The following is a 24,001-nucleotide window of genomic DNA, read 5'->3' on the forward strand; positions in this document are numbered from 1 at the left end:
TTGCTTCACCTGAAAAGGAAAATATCAATTAAAATCTGCTGTCCTTACGTGCGCCAAAAGTCCAACAGCACGTCAATCAGGAATCGGGAAGCAAGCTTTTTGCCCTACTCATGATGTCAGGATTTATACCTTTTCTCTATCTAAAACTTTCTACATTCCTTATTCTTTCAACGAAATCCAGATCTCTCATTGGCTGAGCCATGTCAGACCACAGTTAGGTCATCCTTATATTTTGTTCAAGTCCGGGCTTTACATAAGCCCCATTGTCTCTTTCTCCGACGACATTTGGCTTCCTAATAAGTGCTACTTTTTCATTCGAGTACTGTACTTTTCACTTCCTAACCTTGGCAGACATTCACAAATCCTGTCCTTGGGCCTTCTTTCCGTGTGCACATTTTATTCAAGCAAAAGTCTTTTTCTTATTAATGTTCATGCAGCAAAATCTCCATTGCGTAAATACAAGGCTCCACTCTGGACAAGGTTACTCGTCTGCATCTGAGAGCCATATTTTTCCGAGCCACTTTTCAGGCCTCACTTTGGAAACTATTATTAAACAAACACAAGACATTGATTAATTAAAGAATTGAGACCCATTCTATTACCCGCCCCCCTTCTAATAATTAACTGGGTTAAGTATGTTACCTAGCCAAAGCACATATATGCAGCAGTATATTTACTTTTACCATCAGGAACAGCACAAACTCCAAAAGCTTTTGTCACAAAAGACATAAAATAAGCACATATAATAAGCACATGCCATTAGTTAAACATCCACATTTAATACTGACAAAGACAATAGACAAGGTTAGTTTATTATTTTTTTCTTCTTTACGCTTGCAACATAAAGCACATTAGTTAATCCCGCGTGTAATGTTTGCAATTTTAAACTAAGTTGATTAATACTTTTCATCACATGCTTATTAGTCAAGTTATATATTATGGGAGATTAACTTCACAGGTTAGAACAAAATTTTGCTCTTCACCCTGCTCCATCAACTCAGTCATTGATCCACTGTCTGAGGTTGCGGGCGGCGGTGTCGGGGTCGGTGGGGTCGGCGGGTGGGTTCTGGGCAAGGATGGTGGTTAGCTGGTCTTCGGTGACTTTGCGCCAGCAGCGGCGAGGCATCTGTTGGATGTGGTGGTGCATGGTGGGCTTCTGGAAGGCGAAGTGGATGCAGCGATGGTCGGTCCAGTGGGGTTCAGTGGTGTGGTTAAAGGAGAAGATGGGGTCAAGCGTGTGGCCAGTGGAGTGGGTGGGTATTGTGACGAGTTGTCTGAGTCAGAATTTGGCTAGATTGTCGATCAGGGTGGTGGAGTTGATGTTGTTGTTGTTCTTGAGGTGGAAGTTCCGGTCCTTGAGGAGGATGTAGTCCGTGGAGGCGAGGGCATATGTGCTGGTGAAGTTGGCGATGGAGTCGCTGAACTGTGGTCGGGGACTTGGGGGTCTGTAGACAAGGGTTCCTCTCAGGGTGGTGTTGGGGTCAGTGTGGACCTGGAAGTGCAGGTGTTTGGCGGTGCTGAGGGTGTCACCGTGTTGGTTAAGACTCTGAGAGTGTTCCTGTGGATGATGGTGATTCCTCCTCCTCCTCCGTCGGTGCGGTCCCTGTGGGTGATCTTGTAGACTTCTGGGACAGCTATGGCGATGTCTGGTGCCGAGGCGGAGTTTAGCCAGGTCTCCATCAGGAAGGCGGCATCTGGGGAGGTTGAGTTGAGTAGGTCCCAGAGTTCAACGGCGTGTTTGCGGGCGGAGCGGGTTTTGAGGAGGATGCATGTGAGGTAGTTGGGTTCTTTCCTGGTCGGCGGCTTGGCGGGGCGGATGCTGGTGAAGCTGCAGTTCCGGCAGGTGAAAGGTCCGTGGGTGCGCTTCAGGGTGGCCATGAAGCAGGTGTGTAATCATCTGGTGTTCAGTACGTGGAGAGTGCTGGCATCGTAGCGGAGGCGGGTGGCGTGGTGTTAGTGGGGGCCTGCCGCTGGGCACAGTCCAGGTGCAGACAGGCACAGACTGGCTTGCCTTAGGCGCGCCTTTGTGCGCCAGCGGCACTTCCACTGCGCGGCCGCCATATGAGGGGAGGTGAGAGGGAGGAGCAGCTGGGAGGCGGGATCGGGTGGTGAATGGGAGAGCAGGGGGCGGGGCCGCAGGGACGCAGGTGCTGGAAATAACGGGTGAGGGACGGCAGGGGGAGCAGAGGGAAAACCGGTCACAGAAAAAGAAAGCAGAAGGAAGATTGAGGCTAAGCAAGCAAAGTCTAGCAAGTCTAGCCAAGCAAAAAGCAATGCAGTCTAGCAAAGCAATACAGTCTAGCAAAGCAAAAGCAATACAGCAGCCTTTGGGCTCCAACCGGGCTCCAACCAGAGGCCACAGAGGCAAGGGGCCTTGCTAGGGGCCCCATACTCTCTTTCCAACAGGCTTTTTCATGTCAGAAAGCCTGCCGGAGACCGAGTATTGTAATCTCAAGGGAAGAAAGGATGCCCTTTGGGATTACGGGCCAACCTCCGAGTGGCCAACTGGCTCCTTGAGCCCATCTGAAGTCAGTGAGAGTAAAAGCAGTGGAGCTGGATTTTTTGAATGTGAAAGATATGGTAGCATTGTTTGACCGCATCGCTGCGGTGAGAATTCCCCGCCCATGCTGACTCCGCCTTTGCGCGGGCGGAGTCATGACGGAACGGTTCCGTCATCCGCACAGCTCACCCGACGTGCATGACGGAACCGTTCCGTCAACAGCATCGAAGGGGTTAAGTACAGAATTTAGGGTCGTTCAGGAATTTAGAGGCTGCTAAATTGCAGAGTCTGCGGCTACAAAGTGGCTTTTTTAAATGTACTAAACCCATTTTTCGATTTTTGGAGTTTACCGAATCGCTAAATGTCTCTAGAAATGCATATTGAATCAGAGTGTGAAAGGGACATGTTTAGGGGACCTCTTCCAAATTGTGATTTGTAATACAATGTGTCTATGGTTTGCTATCACAGTTTCACATACCATTAATAGGCTATGGACTCTTCAAAGGAGGTGGTAACCCATTCGCACAGGGGAGAGAGTAGCCAAGGTACCCTTTTACTTTGTTAGAGAAAAAAAAAAGTTTGGTCCATTCTTAAACATTTTATTTTTAAAGCATAGTTTTTTCTTAACTGCAAGTCCATATCCTTTTAAGGAAAATGGGCTACATTTTAACCAAGTACTCTATTTAAATATGATCACAGATATATGGATCAGCTGACACCAGCTGGCCACCATCTCTGTGATGGAATCCGATTGGAGTAAGCCACAATTTGCAATCTAGGTCAATCTGCAAAATCAGAATCGCCTCGGAAAACTGTGGTCACAGTTCACAAACTGAATCATCTAGTATATAATGTAGGTCTACAGTAGTGCTACTTATTTACTACAAAGTGCAATTCAGAAACCTACAAGTGTAAATCTCTTCACTTGCAACTCTTGGATAGTTTCTATGCGGCGATCTTTACATATGTACATTTTGTATATAGTAGTACTTAGTAGTAAAAAAGGGAGCAACCAAGCGGAGTGTCTGGAAAGGGAGTATACTTACCACAGAATTAATTGGGTTTATGAAGGAGTACATCGGGTTTAAGGAGAGGTTTATGGAGGGACAGGCACCCACCCAGAAATGTGCTCTCTCATTGCTATTCACAAACTGCTCCTCTGAAGTTACTACAGCTAAAAAAGACCCACAACAGTAATGAATGTTCTTCAGCTCAGAGCTAAAGTACTTCCAGCACCACACACAGTCAACAACTGGTACTGCAACCCTCTCTCATAAAAAATATAGGAGGTAAGAATTTAAAATAAAACCCTATAGGAAATAATGTTACATTAAATTAAATTCTTTAAACTGGTTAAAATATAAATAAATATAATCTGATGTTAAAAAAATATCTATTCAAAATATCAATTTTCTAATAATTTTGTAACTTATTATCAATGTAACACTTTTTCTATTCAAATGCAATTGCAATACTTTAAAATAATTCTTTAGATATGTAATAATTTTTAATACAATATCAAAAATACTTTTCTTATTACTTTGGGTGGGATTCTTTTTTTACTTAAACTTAAAAAACAGATTTTAATGTAACTTAATGTGTTCAGAATATTTAAATGCAAAATTATTTGAAGGGATCTGTGGCAGTTGCATTTTGTTCTATATGCAAAATAAACATATTACATTAATTGACATTAATGTTTCACCTAAAAATATTTTACTATTTTTAATTTATTGTGTATTTTACCGTTGGGTGATTCTTTGTACATCTGGCCTGGAAACCACTCTTTTTGGCATCTACCTTCTTACACTCAGAACTGTGTATGCACACAAATAAACCAGTCCAATCTAGAGAAAACATTTGACAGAATTGGTTACCAGATCCTAAAACTGACACACTCAGTTTCTATGATGTAAAGCTTTGCTAATTCTATGATTGCAGGATTACTCTGATGTTAAATCACAATTTCTTTTTCGTTTGAAAAGCTTTATTTGAAAATAACAAGGAATATAAAAGGCCATCAAAACAGATTAAGGATATTGAAATAGGAACAGAACAGAAGAATTGGCTAGTGCAGAGATAAAAAATGAAAGCTGTTTAAAATTTTAAGGAATAATGGAGGAAGGTGGGGAGTGTGGGAAGAGGAGGAGGAGGGAAAGGGAAAATTCTTATACATTGGTATAATGAGATAATGCATATTTACAAATGAATGTGAATAAAATCCTAATTAATCAATATGTACAATAAGCTGACAAAGGCAAAAAAGCGAAGAACAGAGAAAATAAACATTCAAGGAGGTTTACAGTTTTCAGAATGTAAACAAGATTTATCTGCTAAAACTAATTTGTCTAAATAGGTAGTAAGAGGCAACCAAAAAAGATCTCTATTAACCATTGGTTTACAGGAGGAGGCGAAAGCAATATCAAGTCGATGAAAATAGCAAAGAGTGTTCCACCAGTGTTGGACAGAGAGTTTTGTAAGTGTTTTCCAGTTGGGAGAGATGTGTTGAAAAGCTAGGGCAAGAATACGGTCGAAGAGACCATGGTTATGGGAGGATAGATCTAAGGAATCGAACAGACTTCCAGAAAAATGAAGAGGGAATGAATAAGAAATGGAAATGTTAAACAGGCGAGAAATATAGGACCAGACTTTCTCCCAAAAAGCTAGAAACCGAAGGGCAAATAAAGAGAAGGTGTATAAGATCAGCATTAGAAGAAAGACAGGTCCAACAATTGGAATCAGTGGAGAGGTTTATGGTAAAGGAAAAACATAGATTGTGTAAGAGAAGCAGATCGAGAGATTTTGAGAGAACTGAACAAAAGTTTGTCCCAGAAGGTGATGGTCCATTCACATCCCAGGTGATATTCCCAAGAAAGTTCTAATTTTGTTTTTTTGCATGTCCAGGTCTACGAGCTGAAAAGTATTTATAGATGAGAGAAGCTTTAGGTAAAGAAAGAAGTATTTTATGAAGAGAATTTTGAACAACAGGAAGAGAGGAAGAGGGAAGAGAGTAGTAAGAATCAAGAATGACCGCCATCCGAGTAATGAATTAGGGAATTATGCCATATTGTGGATTTAAAAAAAGATTCTCTAGAGATGGGAATAGATTGTATCAAAGGTTTCAAAAGAGAACAAGTGTGCTTAAACAAGGGAAGAGAGGTAGAAAGGGTTTTGGCAGAAAAAACATAACTTCCTTTAAAGAGAAGGGTAATAATAAGGTTTGTTCAATGGATAGCCGAAGGGGAGTGAAGGGGGAAGGTTCAGAAAGGAGCCATTTTGAGGCCCGACAAACGGAAAATGATTTATGATCTAGGCAAAAGTCAGGAAAATTGACATCTTTGTTAGAATTTGTTTTGTGAAGAGAAGATAGGGAGATCCTGTTTTTTTGGTTATTCCAAAGAAACGTAGAAAGACAAGAATCAATATGCTTAAAATAATAGGTAGGAATATGGACAGGGAGCATAAATAAATATAGGGTAATCATCATTTTGATTGAGTCTAACTGGCCCCACCAAGAGAGAAAAAGGGGGTTCCAAGAGGAAAGTAGTTTGTCAATTCGAGATAGAATTGCAGATATATTTAATTTATTAGAAGAGGCAATGGAGTTGGAGAACCACATACCTAAATATTTGATTTTTGAACTATTCAATGCAAAACCAGTGGAAGAAAAAGAATGAGGAAGACAAAATGTAGTAAGGAAGAGAATTTCAGTTTTATCTGAATTAGTTTTTTAACCGGAAACAAGGGAGAAGGAAGCAAATTCATGTAATAAAGGAGGAATAGACGTTTTGGGTACAGAATTAAAAAGTAGGATATCATCTGCACAAGCGAGAAGTTTTAAATTATGATCCCCATAAGAAAACCCAGAGTTGGAATCATTATTGGGAAATGAGGCTAGGAAGGGTTCAAGAGCTAAGATTAAAAGGAGAGGGGAAAGAGGGCAGCCATGTCGAACTCCGCATTGAAGAGGAAAATGAGATGAGACACATCCATTAACTAATACCGAGGCTCTAGGGGCACAGTATAATAAAGAGATAAGTGAGATCAATTTGGGACCAAAACCATGGCACTTCAAAGATGCAAATACAAAGGACCAGTCAACTCTGTCAAAAGCTTTTTCAGCATCAACAGAAATGGCCTCTAAAAATGTGGAAAGGGAGGGGAGTTTGTGTAAAACGTTAAGAAAAAGACGAGAATTATCTGAAGTCAGCCCACCCTTGACAAAACCACATTGCTCCTTACCAACCAAATGGGGCATAAGGAGGTCTAGATGTAAAGCAAGTGTTTTGGAAAATAGTTTATAATCGACATTGATAAGGGAAATTGTGCGATAGTTTTTACAAAACATGGGGTCTCGACCTTCTTTATATATGAGGCAAATTGTGGCTTCCTGAAAAGTACCTTCTGTCTTACCGGCTAGAAACCTTCTGTCTTACCGGCTAGAAAATAATCCACGATTTTTTAAATGAGTGATTCAATACATGGATGGAATTAAATGCCAACCCTGATAAAAAAGAGTTGATTGATTCTTTCTAACCATTGGGCTATGCCAAATGTTTAATGCCCTACAGGCAAGAGTGGTCACATCCTACACTAGTACTTTACTGGGTTAGGACAAATATTGTTCTCTTTAATCTGAATGGATAGTTGGTTATTTAACATTCTGTAAATCCAGTCTGGGTAGTCAGTTAAATCTGACTAGCATGGTTTCTTTTTTCCTTTGTGAAGTCAAAATCAAACGGACATCATTTCATGACATTCTTCACTATTTGTGCCCTTCTTTGGACCTGCCCTAATTGTGACATATTTTTGATTGCAAAAAATGATGTTCATTCCTCGCTAAATAAGCATCTACCAATCCGGAGGACATTGGCAATTTTCAGCCTACTCCTACATTGCTTTAGTAGGCAACTCTGTTAAAAGGCATCATAATTCACTAGCTTCAGGACTTTTTGATCCATTACAGTCTGCTACATACATTTTAGGGTGGATTTGTAACAAAGGGAGCACAGAAACAATCGTCTTTTAGCGCAATCAAACAGCTTCTAGCAGCACCCTCCTTTTCTGTATTTGTAAGCAGCATTCATCTCTGTTAACCATTCCTTCCTGACCCAGCAACCAGTGGAGGTATGGCTATGGGTTCAGGTCTTTAATTGGAAAACCTCCTTGTGTTCCAGATGCTCATGACAAGACCAACTGTCTGCTGTTGCCTTCTCTGCTTCTAACTACAAACTGCTGAAGATTTGCTTGGTCAGTCCAAATCCTTTTCACTTTTTGTGTACTCCCGTTGGCCACATTACTTGATAACTTTGTATGATATACTTTACCTATGCTCATAATATTATCCTCAAGATCAGTGCAACTAACACTTCCATACTATCTTAGGACCTTCATGCTGGCCACATGAAAGTGGAGACAAAAGGAGCTGGACTGGAGAATCAAAAATTTTCACAGGCAATAATGCTCAAACCATCCTGCTCCCTTGGCTTTCTTACACTATCTCTCTCTTTACATTCATTTATTCTCTCTCTCTCTCTGTCTCTTTCTCTCTCTCTCGCCTTCTCTTCCCTCTTCTCTCTCCAATTATTTTCTATCTACTTTTCCCCTGCCTCCTTCTCTTTACCTTGCTCTTAAAGTCTCTGCATACTATCTCGGCAAATACATCGGGGAGCAGAAGAAAGTGGCAGGGGCATCAAAAGAGTCAGTGGGTTTTCAACTGCGGCCTCCAAGCACGCCAGCCCACAGGGGAAATTAGAAATGGAATAAACGGCCTGTCCGGATCTGGAGGCAAAGCGACTTTCTTAAACTGAGTAACAGTAAAACTGAGGTGCAGGTTTGGGGGAAATAAGGCTAATTGCTGTGTTTCAAACTTGATTCCTTTAATCAGTGCCCTACTCTGTCTAAGTCACTGAAGAATCTGTGCATTGCCAGTTGCAATACTTATGTGAATGTCCAGCCAGGGTTCCGAGTTTGTATAAATACACAATACTCAAGCTAACTAAATATGTTCACAGTAGAAATGAAGATCACATTTTAAATAGAAATAACATGGATTTTGATGTATTTGTATTTGTTGTAGTTATGAAATATAATTTAAATAATCACTGTTATTTTTAGTACTGTAGGGTGTTGTGAGTGTTTCGGGGCTCAGTGTGGGACGTAATTTTATTGTAATAGATGAATGATTCATTTTAATTTAATATTATGTTTTAATTATGTTATTAGTGTCATTATTTTTTTAAATTACATTTTATGTGTGGGTTGTGGGGTTTATAGGGGTACTGAATGATAAGTAGATTAATTCTGACTCAATAATATTAATATTTTTATTTATTGATCATTATTTAATGTATAACTAATTATGTCAAGTGTGTTATTAAATTGTTTTAACAAAAATTTTAGGTGTTGGTTTGTTTTTTGGGTGTATATGGTAGGAAGTAAATTAAATTTGAATTAATTTAAAATTCATTTTTTTAATTGATAATAAGTATTAACATTGCTATTTATTATGGTTATTGTTTAATTCATTTTTTAGCAAACTTTAGGAGTGTGTTGTATATTTTGTGGAGGTATACTGTTGAAAGTAAATTTAGGTTTATTAAATGATTTTTTATTATTTATAGTTTGTTGGTAAATATAATGTTCATAGTGTAATTAATTAGCTATGATATGTGTTTTTTAAATATATTTTATAAGAAATATTTATGGGTTTTTTAATAATTACATTCGGATTCATTTATTTGAAATTATTTTGTTTTGCAGAGAATTTCTTTGTTTTTAATGTAGTACTGATTGCAGTGGGAATGTTAAATTTTTCCTTCCACTTTCCCTACTGTTGCACTCACTGGAGTGTGAATCGTAAATGTTTCTCCTCCGTAATCCAGCACTTTACCCATTTTTGTACTCATTGGAGCGGGAATAGTTAATGTTATCCCACTGCAATCCAACACTTTCCCTGCTGTTATATTGAATGGAGTGGGAATAGTAAATTTCACCCCTTCACAATACAACACTTTCCCTATTGTCGCACTCCTTGGAGCGGGTATAGTAAATGTTACCCCTCCGCTAGCCAACACTTTCCCTACTGTTGCACTCATTGGAGTGGGAATATTAAATTTTACCTCTTCGCAGTCCAGCACTTTCCCTACTGTTGCACTCATTGGAGTGGGAATAGTAAATTTTACCCCTCCAGAATACAACACTTTCTCTACTGTAGTACTGAGTGGAGTGGAAATAGTAAATTTTAACCCTCCACAATCCAACACTTTCTCCACTGTTGCATTGACTGTAGTGGGAATAGTAAATGTTACCCCTCCTATATCTAACACTTTCCCTACTGTTGCATTGGCTGGAGTGCGAATAGTACATTTTACCCCTTCGATATCCAACACTTTCCCTACAGTTGCACTGATTATAGTGGGAATTGTAAATGTTACCCCTCCGCAAACCCACACTTTCCCTACTGTTACATTGACTGGAGTGGGAATAGTAAATTCTACCCCTCCAGAATCGAACACTTCCCCTACTGTAGTAATGAGTAGAGTGGGAACAGTAAGTTTTACCCACCTACAATCCAACACTTTCTCTACTGTTGCATTTACTGTAGAGGGGATGGTAATTTGTACCCCTCCTAAATCTAAAACTTTCCCTACTGTTGCATTGGCTGGAGTGGGAATAGAACATTTTACCCCAACCCTATACAACACTGTCCCTACTGTTGCACTCATTGAAGGGGGAATAGTACATTTTACCCCACCACTATCCAACACTTTCCCGACTGTTACACTCATTGGAGTGAGAATAGTTAGTTTTACCCCTTCACAATCCAACACTTTCCCTACTGAAGTACTGAGTGGAGTGGGAATAATAAATTTGACCCCGCCACAATCCAGCATTTTCTCTAATGCTGCATTGAGTGTTGTGGGACTTGTACATTTTACACCTCCTGAGTTTGACACTTTGTCTACTATTTATAAGTTGTAGTGGGAATCGTATATATATTTATTTGAAATTGTTGTAGGTTACTTTATATTTCTTACATTTATAGTATTATGTTTTTGGTTGTTCAAAATTATAATAGTTATGTTTTTAATATTTTATTTATTTTTAGTTAATTGTAATTTTTTTGAGAATTTTTATTTGTAATTACATCTGTTTGCTTTTTAAATATTTTATGTTATTCGATATATATATATAGATATTTATTTCTTATACTATTACACTTAAAAAAGTATTACAAATATATAAATTGCAAATAATAATTTAGAAATACTTGTAAATGAGATTCATTTAAAAAATATGTATATTAACATACATGTTTGTTTTAAGTTTTTTAAAGAATAATACTTGTTATATTTTCAAAATAATTATTACATATATTTTATTTTCCTTATATTAGTATTATTAAATAATTTAATTAATGCTTAATATTTACCTTTATATATATTGAAAATTGATATTTTAGACACCTATATAAGTGAAAATTATATTTTTATATATTTTTGTAATTTGCATTATAAGTGAAGGGAGTCAATATTTTTACAATTGATATATTTGAATCAATATTTTTATATGAAAATATTTCGGTAGTCGATATTTTGTCAGTGCACTGATATAGGGGTGACTTCCCAGGGACACTCTAAAGTGCACAAGGATCCCTTACAACCCAGTCCAGTTTGGCAGGTAACTCTGCGGGGTAAATCATTGCTTTGTGTGAGGGCAGGACGCAGCCTATTCAAATGTAAGTGTGAGCCATCTCTCCCTTTTCCTGCCCAGAAAGGCTATCAGAACGCCGATGAATTCAGATGAGTCTTCTGTCAGACCCAGCCCTTCCTGTGTTTGTGGCTGTCCAGAGGGCATGCACAAAGTGTAGGTGTTTCCCAGCCCAGATGTGTATTGGAGACAGGCTGTAGGGCACAAAAGCAGTAAGTACAGAGAAATGTCCACTTTCCAAAAGGGACATTTCTTAAACAGTAATGTTAAATCCAACTTTACCAGTAAGGAGGGTTTATTCATATAATTCCAAATGTATCAAAGATGAACACACAACTTCTCTCTGATCAGGAATTACAGCTTAAAAGTATATTAAGGAATTATCAATGCTGGTCTAGAGAGGAGTAAGCCTCACAGTAGCGACAAATAGGCTGTTTGTCATTACCAGGACATGCAAAACAGAAATGTACATGTCCTACCCTTTACATACATATCACCCTTAGGAATACCTAGGGCCTACCTTAGTGGTAGCCTATATGTAATAGAATGGACGTTTAAGGCTTTACAAGTAGTTTTAATTGCCAAGTTGAAGTTGCAGTAAACTGCACACACAGGCACTGCAGTGGTAGACCTGAGACAGGTTGGAAAGGCTACTTCTGTTTGTGGCACAGTACATGCTGCAGACCACTAGTAGCATTTAAAGTAGAGACACTGGTATATGGTATATAGTATACCACTTTAGAAGGGACTTACAGTACAACAAATATGCCGATCAGGTACACAGCAATCATCATGTTAAGGGGAGAAGCACATGGTTACCAGTGGTAAAGTGCTCGAATCTTAAGGCCAACAAAAAAAATCAGCAAAAATTGGAAGCAAAAGGCAAACATTGGGGAAAAGACCACCCTAAGTAAGACAATTCCAACACCTGTTTATTGTTAGATGTTGTCAGCTCTTTAAAATTGATACACCCCATCAATATGAGGCCTTAGCTTTGTGTAAGTGGTTCATCACTGATGAGGAACCATCCTTCCTGATGAAGGGGGTAGTCTGCAGTACCGAATCACAATAAATGGTGTGTTAGCCAGCAGACACACTGGTCATAGCAAAACCATTTTGGTCGTGCTAGATCACAGGCACCAAAAACCTGGCAAAGCAGGATCACAGAAAAAGGAAGTAATCAGAGTAGGTGCAGGGAGAGAGTGTGCTCACCAGGCACAGTCACGACCAGCACAACTGCTGTTATAAATATACATTCTTAATACAGCCATTTTCCAATTTATGGTGAGAAATAGAGAGCTATTCAAGGTACAATTCCTGCTTATGTCAACTCTTTCTATGGATAGAACATCTCAATTAAGCCTCAGCGGAATTCCGCTAAACTCTGCAAAGTGACAAAGAAACTCTGCCATGCTACGTGGAGTTTCGCAAGTGGCGGAGTGGGTTATATTGCACCGTTTGCACTGATTTTTAGTGCTGGGTGTTTGTCCCATGCTGTAAAAACTGTCCGAACGGCATCTCGCACAGTGCAAGAGGACGCTGCTTCTGTCTGCCACTTGAGTAGTAGTTCTACTTGAGTGGCTACTTCCTCAATGTGAACAGAAGGTTTCTTAACGTGTGCTGTAGCGACCATCTGCAACCTCCTGCATTCATAAATGTTGCTGGGAAGTGGTCTAGTTTTGGATTTTCATGGTGCAGTTGCGTATTCTCATTTCTCTATTGGAGCTTGTGCTGTGGCGTATCACAAGCTTCCATAGAGAAATGGGAGTATCTGTTCATCACTGCGCTGTGTGGCAGGCACCTTAATGTGCCTGCATACAGTGCAGGGATTAACAGGGGTGCCCCCTCAGCCCCCAACTGGAGGCCGTAAAGAAAAGGAGACCCTCCTAGGGGCCCCCAAATTCGCATTCCAACATTCTTTCCATGTCGGAAAGCCCGACATAGAAAACCTGTCGGAAACCGATTTTGTATTCTCAACAGCAGAAGCGCCATCCATAGGGATTATGTTTAGGCTCAACTGGCCAGTGGGCTACTTGAGCCCGTCGTAATCCAGCTGGAATGATCGTCCGGTTTCACTTTCGACCAACTGTATTGTAATGAGGCGTTCGAAAGTGAAACCCATGGTGCGGCTCGGAAAGCCTCCGTCCTGCAGTGAGAGGCTTTCCGAGTCTCATCGTAATGAGTCCCTAGGTTGAAATGGTGCAGTACTTATCTCTAGATTGTACCAGGGACCCCTGCCTGCCCTTAAAAAATTAAACGAAAATGTTTATTTTTCTTTTTTAAATGCATCCCGTTTTCCTTTAAATGGCAGGCCCTGGGAGGGCCTGCCATTCCCAATGGGGTCGCAAATTGCAAGAGGCTCAATAATATTCATGAGCCTCTCAATTTGCAACCCCATTGGGAATCGCTAACAGTGTGTTACACACTGTTGTACATCCAAAATAGAGTCTTGCAAATTGTGAGTCGCAAAAGACTTGCAATTTGCAAGGTGCTATTTTAGGCATCGTACATCTGGCCCCAAATCTTTGCGCCCAGCACTTAATATTATTTAAATGTCACATGTGGACTCTAGCACTTACTTTGCCATCCACTAGTGTGATTAAGAAAACAGGGTTTCAGGCTTATCATTATAGGGGAAACACCCACAGCATCGGTGTCAAAACAGACATCGCATTGTTGTTTACATCGCATGCAACGATGGTGCGATGTCAGTAACATCGCATGCAACTACAACGCATGCGATGTTTGAGGTTTGATAGGACAGTTTTACTAAATGAGGCACATTATTGCAGGAATGTTGGCTTGGGCATCAGAATTGCACATGCAAATGTTTATTCTTGGGCATCATCAAATGATGCACATTATTACGGGCACTAAATGAGGCACATTATTACGGGCACTAAATGAGGCGCATTATTATGGGCGGACAATTTTACTAATGCGGAATTGCACATGCAAATGTTTATTAAATGCGTGACATGAAGCACATTATTGCAGAATGTGGGACATTATTATGGACCATCCTCTTTGTGTGCCTTTACATCTTGTACATTTGCAATGTTTTTCAATTTGTATCTTTTAAGTGACGCGTGTAATCCAACTCAAAGTCCTTCTGTTTTGCTGCTGGTTCTTATGTAAAGCGCTCTGACACCCTCGGGTAAAGTTCATGCTATATAACACCGCATAAAATAACACTTTAACAAATAAAAAAACACCCATCCTCTTTCTGTGACTTTACATCTTGTACATTTGCAAAGGGAAACATAGGGCTGAGGTGCACGAAAAACGAGGGAAACATAGGGCAAAAGTGCACGAAAAACGAGGGAAACATGGGGCAGAAGGATCTGATCGTAAGAATTAATCTGGTAAATACCAGCATCTGTTGATCAAGTTATGGCGCCGTGACCACTGTGTGCTGTTCTGACTCCTCTGGCTGCGGTCCAGATGGTCTACCGAGGCCATCGACTATTGTTATTGGCTGCCTTACTGCTAGGCGTTTTGTGATGTAAACATTCCTACGAAGGTTTCTTAGTTTTAGAATGAAAAGCATTTCTACAATAACTCAATACTGACCATTAATGCACTTTTAGATGGCTTTGAATTTTTCATTTGCTAATTCACTTTTTAGATCACATATGTGCAATACACTTTAATGCATACGATGCTGGCTATCTGCCTGTTATTCCTTTAAGTGTTCACTTCCGCAGTGTACCACAAAGGATCACCTTTAAGACCCCTACAAGGATTTCAAAATACTTTGTTACGGTGATAGGGCAGAAGGGCACGAAAAACGAGGAAACAGAAGGGCACTCTCAAATGATCGCTTCTGATCAGCTTCCCACATAGATGCTTTTTGGGAAATATTATTTATGCGCAGGTATGGTATGAGGGGAACATAGTGCAAAGGGCACTAAAAACGAAGTCTCACAAAATAAAACACCAGCGTACTGGACACTTACCGATTTCAAAGGCTGTCCACAGGGTAACGACTCAGGCACAAATGGGTGCAGACACGGTGTGCAACACAATATATCCAATATATACCCCCCACCCCCCCACCAACCCCTTGGCTGTGTGAAACATCACGTTGTCATGTCGTGCAATGTCATGTCGCCGATGTGACATGCGATCCTAGTCTGTGGCCATATTTGCGTCGCAACGACGTGCGATGCCGAAATGGCCGGTGTAATCGCATTTGCAATGTATTGGCCGCGATGCGAACACCCGCGAGGACGTTGCGGCCGATGGATCGTCATACAACCCATTACAGCAGTGCCACACGTGCAGCGTGACCTATTGAAATAAATCTTTTTGACAGATAAAAAGCTCTCTTTTAAATATTAATGAATCACCTTAATATGTGTAAAACTTATAGCACACAAGGTAGGGTGTATGGTATTTAGAAGTGGGACATGTAGAACATTACATTTAGAATGTCCCTGCAGCGACAAGGTGATAAATGCTATTTTCTCTGTGGCAGGCCAAGCTGTCCTATGTAGATAACTAAAATACGAATTAAAATACTAGCTGTATCTCAGGAATAGTCCAGATAGGAAAATAATTGAACCACTATTTTTAATTGTTACTGACAATCGAATTCAATGGTGAAGTCAGATTTTATATAATTATTAAGGAAAAGTAACTTTTACAAGGTTACCCTTTACCTACCTAAACTGTTAGAAGACTAATTAGAATAAGTATCTGTTCAAGCCCCAGAATAGGTGTAAAAGAGGTGTAAAATGTCTCCCATGAGCAAATAATAGGCTGACCTGAATGGGCAGAGGTGACTCCTCTTAACTCCATAGAATATGCATAGTGAAGGCTGTGGGCATTCTCGGACAACAAAGTGTCAAATCCTGCTTGATAGGTCTTTTGAGCCATATGTAACACTTGCCGTGCACTTGAAAAGGAGAGAAGAGGATGCTTGGACAATTTTGTTTTTATCCTCTACCTGGTTGGTGAAAGATCATGCTTTTTGCCTACCAGAATTATGTCTCTGAGTTTGTTGTGGGTACATTGCTTGCTTCAAATCAGATTTTAGTGTTAGATGTGGAAGGATACTGGTGTTTAACCTAACACTCCCACACATACACCCCAACCCTCAGAGCACGTTTAGAGTGGCTGAGAACATTGGCGAACTTGAAAATGCCCTGGCTCATGACATTTTGGGCTCTTTGCAACAAGGCAAACAGGAACAACTGAAAAAGTGGGTAAAGTGTCCCCTAGGAACTTTTAACTCATTGTATTAGTTGTAATATAAGAATTACTGTTACCAGAAGTGGCATTTAACTGCTGAGCTGCTTCTTTCTTTGAGCAGTACATTAAAAACCAAATTGCAGCTGCTTCTTGATTATGCACGTGTCTAGTGGCACATGTATGTGTATACATCCTTATGCTAGAGCCACCACAATGTCATGAGGCATACGTGTGGATGCTTGAACACGTGTGTGTATTCACATACATAGGTTTGGGTTTTGAAATCAATGCTGTGGGTGCACTAGCTGCTAGAGACTTTGTGAGCCATGTCTCTGGTTAGCCCGGTGGGTGATTCACCTCTCACCTACTGACATTGACTGGGCGAATCCTTCCACCTGCACATCAGTACTTGCATTGAACTGCAAATACATGGTACTTCCGGGCCCCTTTTAAATGTCTCTCGCTAATGCTCTATTGAGTCATGTGTCAACATATTAAACAAAAACCTTTTTATTTTGCCACTGCTTATTGTATTTTATGAATGCTGTTCGGCATCAGCAAACTCACATTGGGCCTCAATATGATGTTGGTCGGAGTTGCCTTCAACCAACATCTCAGCGATTGCAGAAACGAATGACCGTGGTTGGCGGTCCCGAAACCACAATTACGATGCGACCACACACGGTGCGGTTGCAAACTCCCATCTCTCTATGGGAGCTTGTGCGGCAGTCCGATACCGACCCCAGCACAAGTTCCCATTAGGAAATGGGAGTTTGTGTAAATCCCTGTGCACGGATATATAGGATGACACAATATGTGCCCCCCAGACCCACAACCGTAGGCCCAGGGAAGAAGGGCAGCATGTTATGGATCCCCAAAGTCACTTTCCAACAGGCTTTCCATGTTGGGAAGCCCGACATGGAAAGCCTGTCAGAAACCAATATCATAAATAAGATGGCGGAAACACTGTCCTAAAGGGATTATGTGAGGTTTCCAATGAGCCAACTGGCTCCTTGAGATCCCAGCCGGATTGATCGGCCGGTTTGAACTCCGACCGCCGTCATTGAAATATTGCGGTTGGAGTTCAAATTAAGGATGCGAGTCAGCAACTTACCAACCACCATCCAAATCAAACCTGTTGATTTTCATTTTGCTGATGTAGATCAGCATCAGAAAAAAGCTGTTGGCATAGCCAAAAGTTCAGGTAATACCATTGAGAGGCAAAACCTATTAGCTTTGCCAATGCTTGTTTCTTAAGCACTCCACAAGTGCATGTGTTTTGTTTTGTTTTCTCAATTGCCTTCCCTGTTCACTTCTCCTCCCAAACCCTGCCCACCACTTTATATTGCTCTCTCCAATCTGTGCGGTTCTAACCAAGGTTTGAGCATTTTCACAAAAGTGGTTTTACTACAAAATTAACTCTGCTCAATCAAATGTGGGGAAATTACAAATGTTTAGGTTGAGCTAGTTTGCAAAAGACCTGTTGTTGGCTTACCAAAAACTTAAAGGGAGTTTACAGACCACCTGGCTTTATTGTCAGGCTCATTTGCTTGCCTCTTATTCACTGACTTTCCTCATTCAGCTTCACCATCTTGTGCTGTCAATCTGCTGAAGCAAAAGCTCTTAACCATATCTCTGATTGGCTTGCTTTCATCCTTCCACTGCTCTCTTTTACGGAACTATCAATCAATCAATCAATCATAACACTTATATAGCGCGCTACTCACCCGGAAGGGTCTCAAGGCGCTTGGGGGAAGGGGGCCGCTACTGCTCGAACAGCCAGGTCTTGAGTTGTCTCCTGAAGGCGAGGAGGTCCTGGGTCAGCTGAAGGTGGATGGGAAGGGAGTTCCATGTCTTGGCAGCCAGGTAGGAGAAGGATCTGCCTCCGGCGGTGGCTCTTCGGATGCGTGGTACGGCGGCGAGGGCGGGGCTAGCGGACCGTAGCTGGCGGGTGGGCGTGTGGAAGGTCAGGCGGTTGTTGAGGTACTTGGGGCCCAGGTTGTGGAGAGACTTGTGTGCGTGGGTGAGGAGCCTGAACGTGATCCTCTTGTTGATGGGGAGCCAGTGCAGGTTCCTCACGTGGCCGGAGATGTGGCTGCGTCGAGGGATGTCCAGGATGAGTCGGGCGGAGGCGTTCTAGATGCGTTGTAGTCTTTTCTGTAGCTTGGCTGTGGTTCCGGCGTAGAGGGTGTTTCCGTAGTCCAGCCGGCTGGTGACGAGGGCCTGGGTGACCGTCTTCCTGGTTTCGATCGGGATCCATCGGAAGATCTTGCGGAGCATGCGGAGGGTGTGAAAGCATGAAGAGGAGACGGCGTTGACTTGTCTGGTCATCGAGAGGGAGGAGTCCAGGATGAAGCCCAGGTTGCGTGCGTGGTCTGTCGGCTTGGGGGCGGTGCCCAGGGCTGGGGGCCACCAGGAGTCGTCCCAGGAGGAGGGTGATGGTCCAAGGATGAGGACTTCCGTCTTGTCTGAGTTCAGTTTCAAGCGGCTGTTCTTCATCCACTCGGCGACGTCATTCATCCCTTCGTGGAGGCTGGTTCTGGCGGTGTCGGGGTCTCTGGTGAGGTAGAGGATCAGCTGGGTGTCGTCGGCGTAGGAGATGATGTTGAGGTTGTGTTGGCGTGTGATGGCTGCGAGAGGTCTCATGTAGACGTTGAAGAGGGTGGGGCTGAGTGATGATCCTTGCGGGACGCCGCAGATTACTTTGATGGCCTCGGAACGAAATGGGGGGAGGCGGACTCTGTGTTCTTCCAGCGAGGAATGAGATGATCCACTTCAATGCCTTCTCTTAGATGCCGGTGTTGCTGAGGCGTTGGACTAGGGTGCGGTGGCAGACAGTGTCGAACGCGGCGGAGAGGTCCAGGAGGATGAGTGCCGCTGTTTCCCAGTTGTCGAGAAGGGCTCGGATGTCGTCGGTGGCTGCAATGAGGGCGGTCTCGGTGCTGTGGTTGGCTCTGAAACCGGACTGCGAGGGGTCAAGGGATCAATTCGTCTCGAGGAAGGCGGCAAGCTGTCTGTTGGCGATCTTCTCGATGACTTTGGCAGGAAAAGGGAGGAGCGAGATGGGGCGGAAGTTTTTGAGGTCGGTGTTGGTTTCTTCAGTAGGACTCTGACCTCGGTCTGCTTCCACCTCTCGAAGGAGGTGTTGATGACGTCTTGGAGTTGGAGTGCGATGGTGGAGTCAGCCTTGTTGAAGACGTGGTGGGGGCAGGGGTCAGTTGGAGATCCGGAGTGGATGGTGTTCATCGTGCGGGTTGTGTCTTCGGTGGTCACTGCGGTCCAGGTGCAGAGGGTGGCGGTGGGGTGCGTTGGTTCGATGGTTTGGTGCGAGGATGGTGCACCGAAGCTGTTGTGGATGTCGGCAATCTTGCAGTGGAAGAGCGAGGCGAGGCAGTCGCAGAGATCTTGTGAAGGGGTGATGTCGTTGTTGCCAGTGCTGGAGTTGGAGAACTCCTTGACAATGCTGAAGAGTTCCTTGCTGTCGTGGGTGTTGTTGTCCAGTCGATCCTTCAGTGATTTCTTTTTGGTGGTGCGGATGAGCTGGTGGTGCTTGCGGGTCGCGTGTTTGAGGGCGGTCATGTTGTCAGTGGTCCAGTCGAGGAGCCAGACTTTCTCGAGGGTGCGGCAGGTCTTCTTGGAGTCCTTGAGTTCGTCTGTGAACCAGGGGGCCTTCTTGCTTCTGGGTTTGCTGGGACGGTACTTCAGTGGTGCAAGGTCATCGGCACAGGCGGTCAGCCACTGCGTGAAGTTGCGGGCTGCTTCGTTGGGGTCTGGTGTGCTGGCAGGTGGGTTCTGGCTGAGGGAGGTGGTGAGCTGGTCGGCGGTGAGCTTGCTCCAGCTTGTGTGGGGAACCTGTTGCGGGTGGTGGTGGGTAGTGGTTTTTCTGAAGCTGAAGTTGACGCAGCTGTGGTCGGTCCAGTGAAGTCCGGTGGAGTGGCTGAAGGTGATGTGCTTGCTGGATGAGAAGACGGGGTCAAGCGTGTGGCCGGCGTAGTGGGTGGGGGTGTTGACCAGTTGCTTGAGTCCGAGGTTGGCGAGGTTGTCCAGCAGGGTGACGTGTTGCGGTCCTTGTTGTTCTCCAGGTGGAAATTGAGGTCCCCTAGGAGGATGTAGTCGGCGGAGGGGAGGGCGTGTGGGCTGATGAAGTCTGTGATGTCTTCGCTGAATCTGTAGAGGAGGGTGCCTCTGAGGGTCGTCTTTGGGTCGGTGTGAATCTGGAAGTGGAGGTGTTCGGCGGCGGTGTAGGTGTCGTCGGCGTCGGTCGTGATGCGGATGGTGTTCTTGTGGACGATGGCGATGCCTCCCCCAGTCTGGTTGACGCGGTTATTTTTGCTTAAGTGTGAATGTGTTTTTCAGCTCTTTTCCTCAGGTGCTTTTCCCCACCAAATACTTGCTCCCGGAGCTCTGTGTTACGGTGTTCACCAAAACCAAATGTCCTCCCTCCTGCACACTCCGTGTTGCTTTCTTGACTGCGTGCTTCTCCCTGCCCCATGTTGCTCTCCATTACGTTGGTTTTTCCTCTCTCACCCTGACTTAATGTTACTTTCCATGCCTGTAGTCCCTCATGCCCACAAACTTTCAACATATTTCATTTTATTTTTTTGTTCTTTTGGAGCGTTTGTAGGGGTCACGCAGCAAAATGCTGCTGGCCTCGTTGCCTTAAAAAAGGTGCTTTTGCGCTGTGCCTTCTTTTTTTTCAAATGGATTGCTCTATCACAAATTAGGAAATAAAAATAAATGGCAAGTACCTGACATTTTATTGGTGCACCAGTCATGCTCTCACCCATCATCTTTCCTGCAAATGCGTTTCTTTTGCAGTTTATTAATATTTCTTTTGGCCATGCTGCACAGCAACTTACCAATGTTGTACTGCATTGTCAAAAACCATTACAAAGCCAAAAGTCAAAAAGACCTATTGCCTTCGCTATTGCTTGTTCAAATCTATGACTAATAAACTTATTCCGGCTATAACAATAACCCAATTTCCCTTGCATTCATTGCCTACATGGCTCATGTATCAACAAAATAGGTGCCTATAAAGATTCTGGAAATCTTTTATGCCTCACATTTTTCATGAATCAGGTTTGTCCATAGATACTCAGGTATAAACAGAGTCCTAGTCAATAGGAATTCACAATGGAAAGTACAACGTGCGTTTCCCTCTGTGATCATCTGGATGATTTGCAAATGGAAGGAAAAAGAGGACACCTTTGCAAATATTTGGCAATCCCTCAATGCACTTTTGTTTTGAGGAAGATGCCTCATTACTGGTATCTAACCTGTGCATTAGCAGTGCCAGCTCTCTGCTGGCTATTCCACTTTATGTCCTTATATTTGTTGTGCTCTTTTCTTGTAATTGCCTGACTTCTCTCTTTCTCCTCAGTAAGGGGTTGACCCTATCCAAAGAGATGCTGGCAGGATGTGGTGCAGGAACCTGTCAGGTTATTATAACCACTCCCATGGAGATGCTAAAAATTCAGCTGCAGGATGCTGGAAGACTAGGTAACTAGCAGAGCCTTGTCTGTATTTTATGCTACTTTTGTATTCGTACTGATCTTTACAATTTTTAGGTTGACCATTTGTTCAGTGTTTTCAGTGTTTTTGGAGAATATCAGCATTTTAATCGGTTTTTAGTTAGCGGTCACTTTCAAAAGTTTCAGATAGTTTGGGTTATGATTTACTCTGTCATGTGGTCTGCTTTAACAAATGTTGTTGCTTTGACATGACTCAAAAGATCTGCTTCCAACATGGAAGAGAAGAAAGTAAAACTCAAACTGCCGTTTATGCAGAGACAAAACGGAATTAATTAATCACCTCATGTGCACGTGCTCAAAAGTCACGGTCCAAAGGCTTTAGCAGGACTTTTTCCCGCTAAAACTGCAATAATTTGATCGCCCCATTACCAAGCTGTCGCTAACACGAGTTAGCGACAGCTAATAGGAGATAGCGAGCATCTTGGGGCCCGCTTTGCATGTCAGCGATATTTATCGCTAATGGCATGCAAAGTGGGCATGCCAAGATGTTAGTGACTGAAAACAGTTGCTAAAATCGCTATCTCCTATTACCTACAAAGGCGTAGTTTTGGAAATATTCGCGAATATCTCCAAAAGCTAACACCTGCCCAGAGCAGTTCTTAGCCATGTTATCCAATGGGAGGTAGATAACATGGCTAAGAGCATTGTCACGATAATGTGTGAATATCGCTGTATTTCCAGCGATATTCACGCATTTCGAATGATTTTTATCATTTCTGAGATAAACCTTGATGATAGCAAGGTATCTCAGTGATATAAATCGTCGTAGCGTGGCGATAAAATTATTCCCGCTAACCCTGCTTAGCGATAAATATCGCTATTTCTACGTAATATGCCCCTAGATTTTTCTCACCCGACAATGAGAGAACACATACTCTCAATGCAACCAGAAAAGTAAGACATTGCTTACAGGGTGACTGATCTATGTCAACCCACAACCAGGTAAGAGACCAATACTCTCAAAACAACCACAGGGGTAAGGCAGACATTGCCTACGGGGCAACTAACCTATGTCAACCACAACCAGATGAGAGAAAGATACTCTCAAAACAACCAGAGGGGTAAGGGCAGACATTGCCTACGGGGCGACTAACCTATGTCAACCCACAACCAAACGAGAGAAAGATACACTCAAAACAACCACAAGGGTAAAGGCAGACATTGCCAACGGGGAGACAGACCAGAGTCAACCCACAACCAAACGAAAGAACCATACTCTCAAACAACCACAAGGGTAATTACAGACATTGCCTACGGGTGACAAACTAGAGTCAACCCACAACCAAGGATAGCGGCAGGACAAGGAACAAACTCTCCACAGCGCATTCTGCGCAAGCAAATGTGAGAAAAATACTCTCAAAGCAACCAGAAAAGTGAAGACATATACTCACACACCAATACACTCAATAAAACATGTAGGGTATTAAAAAGCACAAGTAAAGTACTAGAAAGCACCCCAAAACAACTGCGTAGAATCGAAATGCATAAAACAGAATAAACTATAATCCCCTAGTATGTTGAAGAACTGTAAATGCACCTAGAAACAACCTCACACATCACCACAGAACACATCATGTATACAATGCATAGTAAATAAACAGACTCAAACTCTGGTGAGCGATCTCTCACATGAATTGAAACAAGAGTCCTGTGTCTTCGCTACGTGAAATCCTTGTAGTGTCTAATAAAGAAAGAAATGTATGCCTGCCGAGAAAACACCCTCCATTGGTCCCATCACCCTCTCCAAATCGAGGTGGCAAAACAAACTCTCAAGCATAGGTCCAATGTTAACTTCAAAATGGCGGCATGCATTACACGTCGCACCGGGTGGCTCTTGTCACGCTGCCGCTGCAAAACGTGAATCAGCAGCAATGAAAAAGTCACAGAAGACAGTCTGACATAAGCGTGTGAAACAGTGAGTAGCCCGTGTTCCCTTTGAATTTTCAAATGCTTGCGTAGATGTTAAATTTATAAAGTCTGCGCTTTCGTTCACCTTTAAAGTTTAAATGCAAAGTAGACGCAGGCCAACAAAAGTACCGCAACAACACTCCTTCGATGT

At 42.6% G+C, this 24,001-nt stretch overlaps 1 protein-coding gene across 1 annotated transcript in view; it reads left to right on the forward strand.

The window, feature by feature from the left end:
- LOC147712429 (mitochondrial glutamate carrier 1-like) overlaps positions 1–24,001 on the forward strand; it is a 327,075-nt gene that overhangs the window by 77,107 nt on the left and 225,967 nt on the right. Inside the window, exon 5 of the mRNA XM_086923106.1 lies at positions 21,792–21,910. Within this exon, the coding sequence (XP_086779232.1) occupies positions 21,792–21,910 (119 nt within the window). The remainder of the gene's footprint in view (positions 1–21,791; positions 21,911–24,001) is intronic.

The sequence above is a fragment of the Lissotriton vulgaris genome, chromosome 5 (assembly GCF_964263255.1).
Source record: "Lissotriton vulgaris chromosome 5, aLisVul1.2, whole genome shotgun sequence".
NCBI lineage: Eukaryota > Metazoa > Chordata > Amphibia > Caudata > Salamandridae > Lissotriton > Lissotriton vulgaris.